Genomic DNA, 12,641 nt, shown 5'->3' with positions numbered 1-12,641 from the left:
AAGGACATTGACAGGGGTATGCCCCCAACGGTCATGGCCAAAGAGAAAGCAAAAGCTGGTAACAGGTGACCAAAACCAAAAGTCCATTTGCAGAGGAGGACATGCTCAGGCCATACAGCTGACCAGGTTTCTCAAGCTAGATGCTCTGCATCTTGGTAAGAGGGGGGACTGGAGCCATCCTGTGTCCAAGGTGTGTGAGCAACCTGCAGGCAGGTGTGGGCAGGAGGAAAGCTGTCATGGGTGGGCATCGCTGCATCCTCTGACCAGCGAGCAGGAGCCTCCTAGCCAGCCCAGGAGAAGCTGGTTCACAGTAGCTGGAGTGTCAGGGTTGTGACCAGACCCCAGCTCCCACCCTGTCATCCGATGAACTGGGAGCCTTAGCAGCAGAGGATGGTGTTTTCAGAAACAGAGATTCTTAGAAAGTGAGAACTGGAAGGCAGGAGGCTGTCATCAAGGCAATCGTCAGCCGCATGATGGAGTATCGGGGGCCCAAAGCGGCCTTTGCCCCCTTATCTCTTGACCCTAGGAGACCAGAAGTTCCTCAAAAAGAGAAAACACGCCTTCTCGCCTCCTTGCTTCCTCCCCGGCCATGGATCTGATGCCCTGTCCACCACGAGGGAGGAGCTCCAATGAAACGAGGTCACGGAACTGAGAGGAGCGTCCTGTACTCTTCAGTGAAACCCAGTCCTCCCCCCGGCGCACAGGACGCCTTTTCACAACCACCCAGAAACACTCAGTAGATGCTGTTTGTGCAGGCGCCTCCCCCACGGACCCCACGCCTCGTCTCCCAGGCTTCCTTCACCTGGGCCCCCCTCTGCTGTGCACCCCACCTCCCTAGGGCTGGCGTGGCGGGTCTACACGGCAGGAAAGTGAGCTTGGCAAGCAGGCAGGTTGCAGTATGGGCTCTTACACAGGGTGGACAGGAAAGGCCTATTCTCTTATTCCAGAGACCTGAACACAAAGACAGGCCTCCAGACAGCTGTCAATGGGGCCTGAGCAGGCCCAGCTCAATCTGCCTTCGGCTCTGAGTAGACCGGTCAGGGAACTCGAACCAGCTATGAGGCCATTTCCAAGGGAACATGCAGACCTGGAGGTGACAGTGGAAGCAGCAAGAACTCAGACTCTGATGTTTGAAGCTGGAGCCCAAAGGACTGGCTGACAGGTGAGACAGAGAGCTTTTGAGACAAGCTGAGGCACAGAGGCCATAGGAATCCTGGCTTCACAACCAGAAGGACGGTCTGGCCGCCACCACAGGGGTAAGGCCGGGAGGAACCCAGGACTCGTGTCTGACACTCTGTGCCAACCGTCCCAGGCTTCAAGTGGCAGCTGGAGTCTGGGGTGGGCTAGGGGCTGTACAGCTGGAGCCACCGGCCTAGGCTGGGATGGGGCCTGGGTCCCCGAAGCCAGCAGGAAAGGAAGACAGGCAGGAAGGCGGGACAGCACAGGGACTGCAAGCATGGCGGTGGCGGAGGAAGCAGGGGAGGGCGACCCTGGGCCTTGGGCAGGGGAAGCCAGATGAACCGTGAGGGCCAGACCAGCCCACCAGCTTTGGCAGGAGGCTCCAGGGAGGACAAGAGAGGGACTGGGCCAGAGGGATGGAGAGCAGACGGTCCAAGGCGCAGAGCAGGAAGTGCCAGCACCTGCTGAGTCAGGCAGATGGGGGCAGGTTCCCTGCAGGAGCCGGCCACAACAGGGGCAATGAAGCACAGGGCGGAGCCTGTCCTCCGAGTGGGCCCAACCCAGCAGTTCTGAGGATGTGGGAGCCACATGCTGGAGTTACCGCCCATGATTCTAACAGAGAAAAGCTGCTGATCGCTCAGGACACAGCCACCTGGCACTGTCAACTCAAATCGTCTTTCCAAAAGATGTCTTCCATTCACTCAGGATGTTCACTCAGTTCCTTCTCCAAAAGCACTGTGGGAGAGAGGCCAGGCAGGGTAGGAAGATGGGGTGCCAGGAGGCGAGTGCCTGAGAAAACCACAGTCAGCATGGGAGGCAGGAAGCAGGGAGCTGTGCCGCCAGGACGAGAAGGTTTGGGGGAGGACGGACACAGGTATGTGTATGGCTGGGCTGCTCTGCTGTTCACCTGAGACTGTCACAGCATTGTTAATTGGCTATATCCAATATAAACTGCATTAAAAAGAGAGGAGGCATGGAGGTCGTGGTGGGTGAAGCGGCAAGGGTGTGTCCGCCTGCTGGGGAGGAGCTCAGGACGCTCCAGGAAGACATGGGTGTGGCCCTGGGCAGGTGAATGGGGCCAGGTGGGAAGGCAGGCTGGACATCAAGGTAGGAGAACAATAGGCATGTCAAGGAGAAGGGAGTCAGAGGTGAGCGCATGGAGCCGAGAACCACAGGGCGGCAGGGCCCAGGCTGAGGGCCCCCCCTCCGGGGTCTTCCCTCTCTGATCTGCCCCCACGGCCAGACAGGCCTTAGAAAAGCCCAGCGGTCTTGGCTTCCTTTCACGTCAGGCCAGTTGTGGTGGCAACGCTCCTCTTGGGCTGGGAGAGCCATGTGGAAAACAGTCAACAAAGGGCCAGGCAAGGCAAGTCCCCAGGAGAGAAATCATGGCAAAGGACATTCAGGAACCAACACGGGAGAAGGAGAGAGACCTTTAAGATGAATAGGAGACAAAGGCACAAAACCACCCCCACTTTTCATCAAATGTGAAAAAGTCATGTGTCGTGATGGAGTTAAAAATCCATCGACACAAAGCACGCCGCAGAAAACAAACAGATCTGCAGACCAAAACAAGGAAAAGCAGTTTTTCTATTTCAGGCAAGCTTTTCTATAATTATTATTATTATTCATTTTGTACGCTGCTACCTTCCTGCATTTTTAATTATTTGAGTTATTTTTATCACTGAATCTCCTGGGCTCTCCAGGTATGTTACTGTGCCATCTGCAAAACCAGAGAGCATTGCTTCTTTTCTGCCAGTTCTTGTGACTTTGCTTTCTTTCCTGTTTTACCGTGGTGCCTAAAATCTCTGAAACAATGTTAACCGGACTGACTCCTGACCTCAGGGGAAGATCCTCCAGGCTCCCCTCTGAATAAGATCTCCCATTAAGGCTTTTATCATGTTGGGGAAGTAAAATCAATTCCTACCCCAAGTGTTTTTATCAAGGATGGGGGTTTGGGGTGAGTTTATAAAAGGTCTTGAGTGTTACAAGAACCTAAACACCCCACGGACAGCTGCCAGGTCACCCCTTTCAGCCAACCATGGGGGATGGGAGGGCGGAGGGGGAACAGCCTCTCCTGGACCAAGATCCCAGAACTTCCAAGGGGAGGACTCAGAAGGCAGAAGCCCAAAGCCTGGCCGCCGCTGCTGCACAGAGGCCCTGAAAGTCAGCACCAGGAGAAGCAGTCAGGCTGCTTTCCCTCGCAGCAAACAAGTATCCTCTGCACCCTCCAGTTCACTCCCCACATCTTTTCATTCCCTCAACTGGTTATCAGAGTCCCCGTCCCTACAGCCAGGGCCGACGGAAGTCCTGGGTCCCATCGGTGATCTCCAGCCCTCCCCACTACATCTCATGCTGATGGGAGTCCTCCCCACTACATCTCATGCCAGCTCGGCGCTGCCCAGGTCTGTGCTGTGTGTGTTTTCTAAGTGGCAGGGTAGGAGCCAGTCCTCAAGATGAAGACTACTCAATGTGTGCAAACCAAAGAAAATAGGGCAGGAGAGGAGTTTCTCTAAGACACATGCGCAGCATGGAATTCCTGAAAAAAAGCAAAATTAGCAGCCATCTCACTTCACTGTTTTCTCCTGTGATTGGCATCCACCGAATTACATACAGTTTATGAAAGACTTTCATTCAAATGACTTAGACGCCGTCCTTGGTGACGGCATTCTCTCTATAGGAAAATACAGTAAGATCACTGCGCTCAGTGTTTTCTGCATGATGTTTATTTTGTTCCTTCACTCCCAGTGAGTTACGAGGTATCAGAAGAGAAGACTAGGTTTGGTAAAATTATGAGGCATGATTTGTAAATCGTGAGCACAAAATCCCTACTAAAATAGGCCCTAAATATTATAAAGCCATTGTAAACACTTCTTTAACATGTATTTTAAAAAATGACTGTTTTAAATGCAGCCACACAGGCTCCATAAATGAGAACAAAATGCCATACATTTCTAGAAGATTCCAAAAATTCCCTTGCTGCCTGCATTTCCTGAATACCTCAATCATGTGAGGAAAGATCGGACTGAAGATTATAAACTTACTGCCAAGGAGACAGTGATGGTAGAAATACCATATTCAGTAAACTTCCAAAATCTGGACAAAATAAGCAAAAATTCTAGCACAGAGTTTCGCAAACTTCAGGTAGAACAGAGGTCTATAAGGCTTCCCTGATGGTTCAGTGGTAAAGAATCTGCCTACAGTGCAGAAGATTAAAGAGATGTGGGTTCGATCCTTGGGTTGGGAAGATCCCCAGGAGAAGAGAATGGGTGCCCACTCCAGTATTCTTGCCTGGAGAATCCCATAGACAGAGGAGCCTGGCAGGCTACAGTCCATGGAGTTGCAAAAGAGCTGGACGCGACTGAGCACACTATACACAACGCGTCTCAGAGACAGCTCTCAGCAGTTCCAGAAGCCTGGCTGTTGGATACAGGGGCTAGTGAAGAACAAAGCTGCAGAGGCCACGGCAGCTCTCTAAGTAGAAAGACACCCTGACTGTCACAACATTCACGGCCTAGAATGTACCCTTTGCTGTGAAGTACAGCTTCCCTTAGGTAGGACCAAGTTCATCAGATCTAAGGGCGTTGTGGCCAGCGCTTAGTTCAAAGAGGAAAATTATCATGAAATTGGGAAAAGAAATACACAAAAAGAGGATTAGTTAAAAAAAAAAGAAACAAACTTGAAAAACACATCTCAAATCAGGGCCCCTTCCCTGATTCTGACAGGCCCAGGGCCTATCACCCCAAGCTTTCCAACCCGAGCCTGACCTGTGTCTCTTCTTTCCAGAACAAGCTTCTGCAAAGCATCTCTCTGACTCTATGTGAAACCCCAGAGCCTACACAAAGAGTTAAGACTAAGCCCTGCTCCGGAGGCATCCCCTGGTAGAAGTATCAATGCAGTCCTGCATGGAGTGGCACTACTGGAATGGGGTTTTGAAGGATGAATAGGAGTTTTCACAGAGGAGAAGAAAGGAAAGCTTGGCATTCAAGGCGATTGGAAATGAAGAATGCAAATGAATAGCATGTACAAGTGCCCATCACGCCTGGGGGATGAGGGATTACTTGTATGCCAAAAGGAGTAGTGCCCAGACTCCCACTGCCCACACAACTTCTGCTAACTGCCACTCTGCTTCCCAACTTTTCCCCTTACGTTTTTTCTTTACATCGACCTTTTTTTTTTTTAAGTTTACTTTAATGTCATCTGAGAGAATTATCTCCGTTAGACTCTGGACTATGACGTACCATTTACATTTTCCTCAAATCAGAGAAAATAGTCACACACCGTTAAAGCAGCGGGGCTGGAACTGAGTCCTCTCTTGTGCCACCCGTGGGCCCCAAGCTGGGAGTCCAAGGCCTGTGCTGTCCGAGGTGGAGTTTGATTAACGGAAGAAACACATGCAAACACCAGAGGCAAGACCCTTCTCTCTTGGTGGGTCACACTGTCTCTCTCTGCTGGCCTCACTGTTCCCCCAAAGGCCCTGCTCTGACCCACAGGCAGCCATTAGACGTCTCATGGCCATAAGCTCCCAGGGTTGCATGTGACCCTCCGTTAGGACAGTTACCCATTTGACTTCGATTTACCAGTGTGAAAAACACGCGTTGACAGTATTTCGGTAATTTATTATGCAACTTCTTAAAAGTTGAAATTCATACTTCATTAAACACAAGAGCCTAAACTGGGTCAGATGGCAGCATGGCCTCCTGGGGGACTAACAAGGGACCAGTGAGTGGGAAGGGACAGCGAGGGTCATTTGTCCTCACCTCCATGCACGAAGCCGTGCAGGGTGCAGTCGGAAGGCCCCACCAGGTGGATCAAGCTGGACTGGCTGTAGCTGACCGTGTTCGGCTCTGGAATCATGAAGGAGAGAGATTAGGTCACAAGACTGATCGGTTTCCACAGCTGAAGGGGCCCGCAGTGCGACACTGTCCTGATGTTCACATGGTCATTGCCACCACCCTGGGTGGGGTTTCTCTAAGGAACACTGGTCTCAAAACGCTCCAGTCCATGGGGGTAAGGCTTGAGAATTAATTAGCCTCTTGGATAGTGGGTCGTGATGTCATTTCCTTGGGGACACCAGTGTCCCCAATGAAGCCCTGCCCTGCTCCATGGGCAGCCACTGACCACCTCTGGGCTATAAGCCCCCAGGATGGGTGTGGCCATCTGTTAGGACACAGTCACCAATCCGACTTTCATGCCCCATTCTGTAAACATTTTAGCAATTTATTACATAGCTTCTCGAAAGCTGCAACTTCATTAAACACAACAATAGGTAGAGACTCTGAACCAGACAGAAACACCGCAGATGTGGGACCCCAGACCCCACTCTGGACTCCAGCTGGCCCTCGGTGCCGACCCGGCCCAAGAGACGCAGCACCGGAAGGGGTGCTGGCTTTTCCTCCTGCGTTCCCCGTGCATGTTCCCAGAGCACCAAGCCACCACCCCTCACCCATGTGCCATGGCTGCTGCTGAAAATCTCTAATAAGAGGCTGCACTTAAAAAAAAAGAAGATGCAATAAAGCCCCATCTCCAGAAAGTGACACCATCCCTCAAAACACTGACTCTTCTGACAGGTGTGAGTAATTCAACAAAGGGGCTTCCGGGAAGACCCCCTGCCGGGACTGCTTCCGCCTTCCCTGCCCGGACAGCTGGTGCTCAGAGAGGGTGGCCCCTTCCTGCCTCAGCAAGAAGGAGCTGTCGAGGAAGCCAGCCTGCTGGGCCCCTGAATGGCTGAGACACCCTGCAGGTGAAGAAAGGTCCTTCCCATGTTTGGATGTAGACAGAAAAGCCTTTGCAGGAAGTAACGGTGCTCAGGACCCAGGTCGGGTCACCCAGCATCGACAGTTGCCTCTGAGACTCTGCGTGGTGCTCCTCCACGTGGGATCCCAGGAAGTGTGGTTGTCTGTGGGGGTGTTGAAACAGGAAGATCTGCGTTCCTGTGAGCCGGGGTTTTGAGGACTGACTTCCAAACTCAAGATATTTGCTATTTGTTCCCAAGCCTCCCAGCTTAGAGAGATTTAGACTCAAGTTTCGAGCTCATATGTGAAGTGCCATCTGCTCCAAGAGAGCCCTGCGGGAGGGACTCGACCATGTTGACATGCTCTTGGCTGGGAGGGCCCTCAGCTGCGGCGGAGGCCTTGAAGCGGCTCCAGCTCGGGAGGTGGGGAGGGCGCGGGGCTCTCATTGTTATCCGCGGTCAGCTTCTGTCTCTGGGGGTTCTGGCGACTGGCCTGCTCTCCGGGCTCCCTGTGTGACCAGCAGAGGCAGCAGCCAGCTGCCATGGGAGGTCCTGGCACCAGCCTCGGGTGGACCCTCCACCAGGGACGTGTCTGAAGCCACAGCCTGTCGCAGTGTCAGAGCTGGTGGGGAATGCCCTGCCGAGAGGCCAGCTCTGAGGACTCTACCCTCCAGCCCACCCACCTGGATGTGGACCCCTCAGGAGCAGGGGCACAAGGACGCCATCTAAAACCAGACAACAGATGGCATGCGTAGCTCCATGGCTCAGGGAAAGTGCTCAAGGGCCCCCAGCGTCCCCGGGGACTGTGGTCAGCGCAGACGACCCCCGGGAGGAGATGCTTCCTCTCCCAGCTGCCTCCCAGGCCCGGGCTCGTCCAGAACAGTCCAGATCATTGGGGAACCACACTGGGTCTCAAGGAAACATCGCTGGACACACTACACTGGATGAGAAGGGAGGCCCTGAGAAGGTGCCCAAGACGCTGCCCTGCCCCATTCCTAACTTCATTCCAAGTGGAGAAGAGCACCCAAAACCCTCTTTCTGCTCAGGAGGAGATCATGGCCCCTGCTGGTCAGGTGCACCCATGGCCACGCCTATTGTGGCCTGGGGTGACTGGGTGGAGGGGCACAGCCTGAGGACCACAGAGGATACCAGCTAAGTCCCTCTGCCAACACAGCCATCAGAGAACCACTCCAGGGCAGCACTAGCAGCCCACAACACACCCGATCTTCAAGGACTGTCTCCCTTGGGCCTCTCTCTGCAAAGAACAAAAAGGCACCGAGAGCCACGCAGTACCCTGTGGCGCTTTCTCCGCTTTGTGTCCTGCTCATAAAAAACATCAAAGCAGCTATTTTACAGCATGAATGGAAATGAAAAGCCTCAAATTTGGCCCGCTCTCAGGAACTGCTCTGACCAGTTAAGAGGTCTGCGGGTGGACAATGACAAAAGATTTTTTTTTTAATTTCTAACAATGGAAATAGCACACAAAAATCTTTGTCATGTCATCTACTTATTCAAATGACAAGCCATTTGAAATAACTATAACCACCGAGTCAAAGAGATGTCCCCCAGTTTTCTATAGTAATGTTTAAAATATCAATTAAGCCGTGTCTACTAATTCAGTGTTCTTGGAACCCGCATTGATGTGCTTTTAACAAGTGAAAACACCAAACTTCTGATGGGAAAGAAAAATGCACACACACCCTCAAGCGCTCCTTCCCTGGGCCATGAGCTGTAACTCTGGGGATTCAGGGGGCTCTGGAGGCTGGGACTGTGCCAGGGGGGTCCACAGTCACCTCCTGTCCCTGGTCATCCTCAGTGGCCCTTCCCCTGTTCTTTACACCCTGTCTCTTAGGGGAACCAGAGAGAAACCTGAGATGGGTCTTCAAAGCTCGAGGGCGAGGCACAGACATACAGGGGTCACCTGTGATTGTGACCAGTGCTGCCCTAACAAACAGACGTGGGGCTGGACACAATGGTGGTCGCTGTCCTTGAGGGTGGCGTGCACACACGGGGCCAGGAGGGAGAACCAGGCAGGCCTGTCTCCTCGCCTGCTTCCCGCCTGGACCACACTTTCCAGCCCCCACAGGAAAGTGAGCAGAAGTGTCCCGACCCAGGGCCAACCCATCGAGCCCCTGACAGAGAGCCTCCCTGCTCCTTCCCCTCCCAAGGCGCCAGGAGCTACCTGACACAGAGGTGGAGCTATGAGGCCAAGGTCCCCACCTCCTGGAGGAGATTCCCTGGATTAGGACTTTACAGGGAATAAACCTCTAGCATTACACACTAGTGAGTGTAAGCAGCTACCATGGCCTTGACTAATGTGCCTCATCTTTGAACCTGCAATTTCAGAATGATGTCTGGAAACTGATTGAGGTCCCCAGGGCAGCCAGAGATCAGCACAGACCCCCCCGCCCCCCTCCTTCATGCCCACAGTAGGAACCTGAGGCACAGACAGGCTAAGTCCCCACAGAGCAGAGCTGGGGTCCAAGCCCAGAGGTTCCTTATTCTGCTCCCTCCTCCTCCCCAGGACAAGTGGTGCTGGGAGGTGGGGTGACAGGGCCTGGCCAGACCCCAGGAAGAAGGCTCTCCCATCCAGGGCCAGCCCCCAGTGGGCAAGCACCAAGCCCTCTTGTGGGTGGCTCAGAATGGACTGGCCAGCAGGAGTGGTCAGGTACTGGCTGACCTCAGGGAGGCAGGGTCCAGGCCCAGCCCAAGAATGAGGGGATGGTCTGACTCATCAAGACCCCAGCTGTTGAACTTCCCTGGTGGTTCGGTGGATAAGAATCCACCTGCCAATGCAGGGGACATGGGTTCGATCCCTGGTCCAGGAAGATTCTACATGCCACGGAACAACTAAGCCCAAGAGCCACAACTACTGAGCCTGCGCGTGGCAACTACTGAGCCTAGGCACCCTAGAGTCCGTGCTTCACAAGAGAAGCCATGCAGTGAGGAGCCCAAGCACCACAAGGAAGAGTAGCCCCTGCTCACCTCAGCTAGAGAAAGCCCATGCACAGCAACAAAGACCCAGCACAACCAAAAAACAAACAAATAAAAAAAGACCCCGGCTGCCCTAGCAATGGGCACACTGGGGAGTGTGGGATCAGACTTCAAGGTGATACTGCTTCAAACCCAAAGGCCAGGGGAGAGGCAGAGCTAATTCCGTCATAAACCCGAGAGCCCCCAGCATGGACGGTGGGTTACAGGACTAGACAGTCCCTACACAGTTAAGGCTGGACAACTAACGGTCATGAACTGAAGAGTTCAAGGTAACTGTATTTTGTCTTGTCAGATGGAGAAAACACAGTAAGAAAAACTGGCCTTCTAAAAAACTCCCAGACTCTCTGAAAAGACACCTGAAAGATGAACTTGGCCCTCGCAGGGGTTGCTAGGCAACAGCCACAGAGATGAAATCTGATTCTGACTGCAAAAGTAACGGAGAGCTGCAGATCCAGAGGGACTTGCGCGTGGTGGGGTGGCAAGTCCAGGGTCAAGCCTGCCTCCCCAAGGCGGGGCGGGGGTCCTCCCACAGGGAGGGGCACAAGTGTTAGGAGACCCCAGTACCAAGCGCACACGGCAGTGCTCAAAAACCCTGCAGAGATATGTGACTTCTTTAAGAAGTGGTTAAAAGTCAGTCCCTATTGCTGAGAAAGATGCATTTTTATTAGGGCCAGAAAAGGAAAAACTAAAGAGCTTATAAAAATCTATCACAAAAGCTTGAGATTCAGAATGCCATCTTACAGTAATATCACTGGAGAGTATGAGATCCTAAAAAATACTATGTATCAGATTTACAATCAGAGAATGGCAAATAGAAAATAATCTCATGAGCGAAGGAGTTTAAACTGATTGAAAACCCTGAGTAATTTTAGTTTCCCAGACAGTCAGTCAAAGGAGTAAGCCAGGATTAACCCCATGGCCCTCAAAGCCCGAGACTGCCTTCAGCCCCAACTTCTGTCCCAGCACTGGCCAGCAATCGCCCCAGGAGGGGTGGATTCAGCCCTCAGAGGCCAGCCAGCTCCTCTTCCCAGCCCCTCTCTTTGCTGCTTTCGGGCTGACGCTGCTGCTCCCTTTCTGTCTCTGAGAAGGACACTGGTCACTGGATTTGGGGCACCTCAAGATCCTTAACTTGATTCCATCTGCAGAGGCCCCCCTCCGCGAATCAGGGTGCGGTCACAGGGCCCAGGGACTTGGTGTGATCTGTGTTCTAGGGGGAGGGAGTTGCCATTCAACCTGCTCCAGCCTCTCTCCCAGGAACTCCCCCAACACCAAGTCTGTGTCTTTCTTTAGACATCGCATCTCCCCCATGTCCCTCTGTGCCTCTCATGACCTGTCTGCTCACCCACCCTCCTGAAAGCAGAGCCTGGGACTGAGGTCGCTGACCGCCTGTGGCACGTGCCCAGAGCCTGGACACACTAGAGTCATCACGAGAGCCTCAATCTCTCCAGCCCAGGCCCTGGAGCTCACTGCACTCATTAGTGGGAGAGGGGCAGAGCCCAGGGCTCAGGAGCAGCAGCATCGAGTGAGGAAGGGGTGACCTGGGGCCGGTCCTCAGACAGCAGGCAAGGGCCGGATCAGGAGCCACACCAGCCGCACGCAGGGCCCGTGAGGTGCTGCTCTGGGATCCAGCATGGGACACAGACGCTCACCCCGGGAGCCCGGCCAACACGGAGACAGGACACACAGCCCACGCTCCAGCAGGAAGATGCGGTCAGGTGTGCGCAGAGGAGGGTGACGTGCGACACCAGGCCAAGGCCCCGAGGCCCAGCCCTGAATCTGTTCCATCAGGGACTCGGGGGACAGCCTCCCTTACCTATCGGGACTGTGGACGGAGGTTTTGTTACGGCCGCAGCCCTCCAGGCACTAGGAGGAAGACTGGAGGAAGCAGCCGGGAGGAGCCGAGCCTGGCAGAGTTTTCTGCGCCCCAAGCAGTCTGGGTGCTCAGAGTCCGTCTACTGAACCCACGTCTGGGCAGTGGGCCCGGGAAGAACAATGTGGGAAATGCTGCTGCCATCCTGTGGTTTCTTCCTTGGCTGTGTTGGGTCTTCCTTGCTTTCTGTGTCTGCTTTTCTCCAGTTGTGGTGTGCACGCTTCTCATTACAGTGGCTTCTCTTGCAGAGTACAGGCTGTAGGTGCACGGGCTCAGTAATTGCAGTGCATAGACTCTAGGGTGCTCAGGGGGTTTCAGCAGTTGTGACTCCTGGGCTTTAGAGCACAGGCTCAAGTTATGGCTCACAGGCTTTTAGTTGCTCCGCGGTATGTGGGATCTTCTCAGACCAGGAATTGAACTTGTGTCCCCTGCACTGGCAGGTGGATTCCTATTCACTGTGTCACCAAGGAAGTTCTGACTTTTTTATGAGCTGGAAATCCCATCAAAAACGCACTCCAGGTAAACTAGAGGGACAAACTCTTCGTGGCTAGGTGTGCATCCCTCTGCTCAGGCAGCGGGGCCCCTCCCCTTGGGGGGCCTCCCAGTCAGCACTCCATGGCAGCAGATACACCAAGGCCTTCAGGGTTGTCCCCGAGCCCCATGGTCAGCTATGCCACTTGGACAGGGCTTGCAAGATGCAGGGTCAAAGGGACGGTGCCCCACAAGACAACACCTGGGGACGCACTGGCCCCAGCAAGACAATGCTCATGAGCAGGCCTCGCCGCCCTGGCCCCCAGACTGCAGCCCAGCTCCTACCTGGGTTCAGGACGGGCTGGATAATGTCCCCGTTGCGCCACTTGGTCTCCA

General features: G+C 53.8%; 1 protein-coding gene across 1 annotated transcript in view; it reads right to left on the bottom strand.

Moving 5' to 3' along the window:
- Positions 1–12,641, bottom strand: part of ACOT7 (acyl-CoA thioesterase 7) — a 68,721-nt gene that overhangs the window by 28,094 nt on the left and 27,986 nt on the right. Inside the window, exons 7-8 of the mRNA XM_010850200.1 lie at positions 12,591–12,636; positions 5,937–6,023 (exon numbers count right to left, since the gene is read on the bottom strand). Coding sequence (XP_010848502.1) covers positions 5,937–6,023; positions 12,591–12,636 — 133 coding nt within the window. The remainder of the gene's footprint in view (positions 1–5,936; positions 6,024–12,590; positions 12,637–12,641) is intronic.

Source organism: Bison bison, unplaced genomic scaffold (assembly GCF_000754665.1).
Source record: "Bison bison bison isolate TAMUID 2011002044 unplaced genomic scaffold, Bison_UMD1.0 scf7180017864289, whole genome shotgun sequence".
NCBI classification, from domain to species: domain Eukaryota; kingdom Metazoa; phylum Chordata; class Mammalia; order Artiodactyla; family Bovidae; genus Bison; species Bison bison.
Note: the sequence above shows the minus strand (reverse complement) of the source record. Positions and strands in the feature narration are given on the sequence as shown.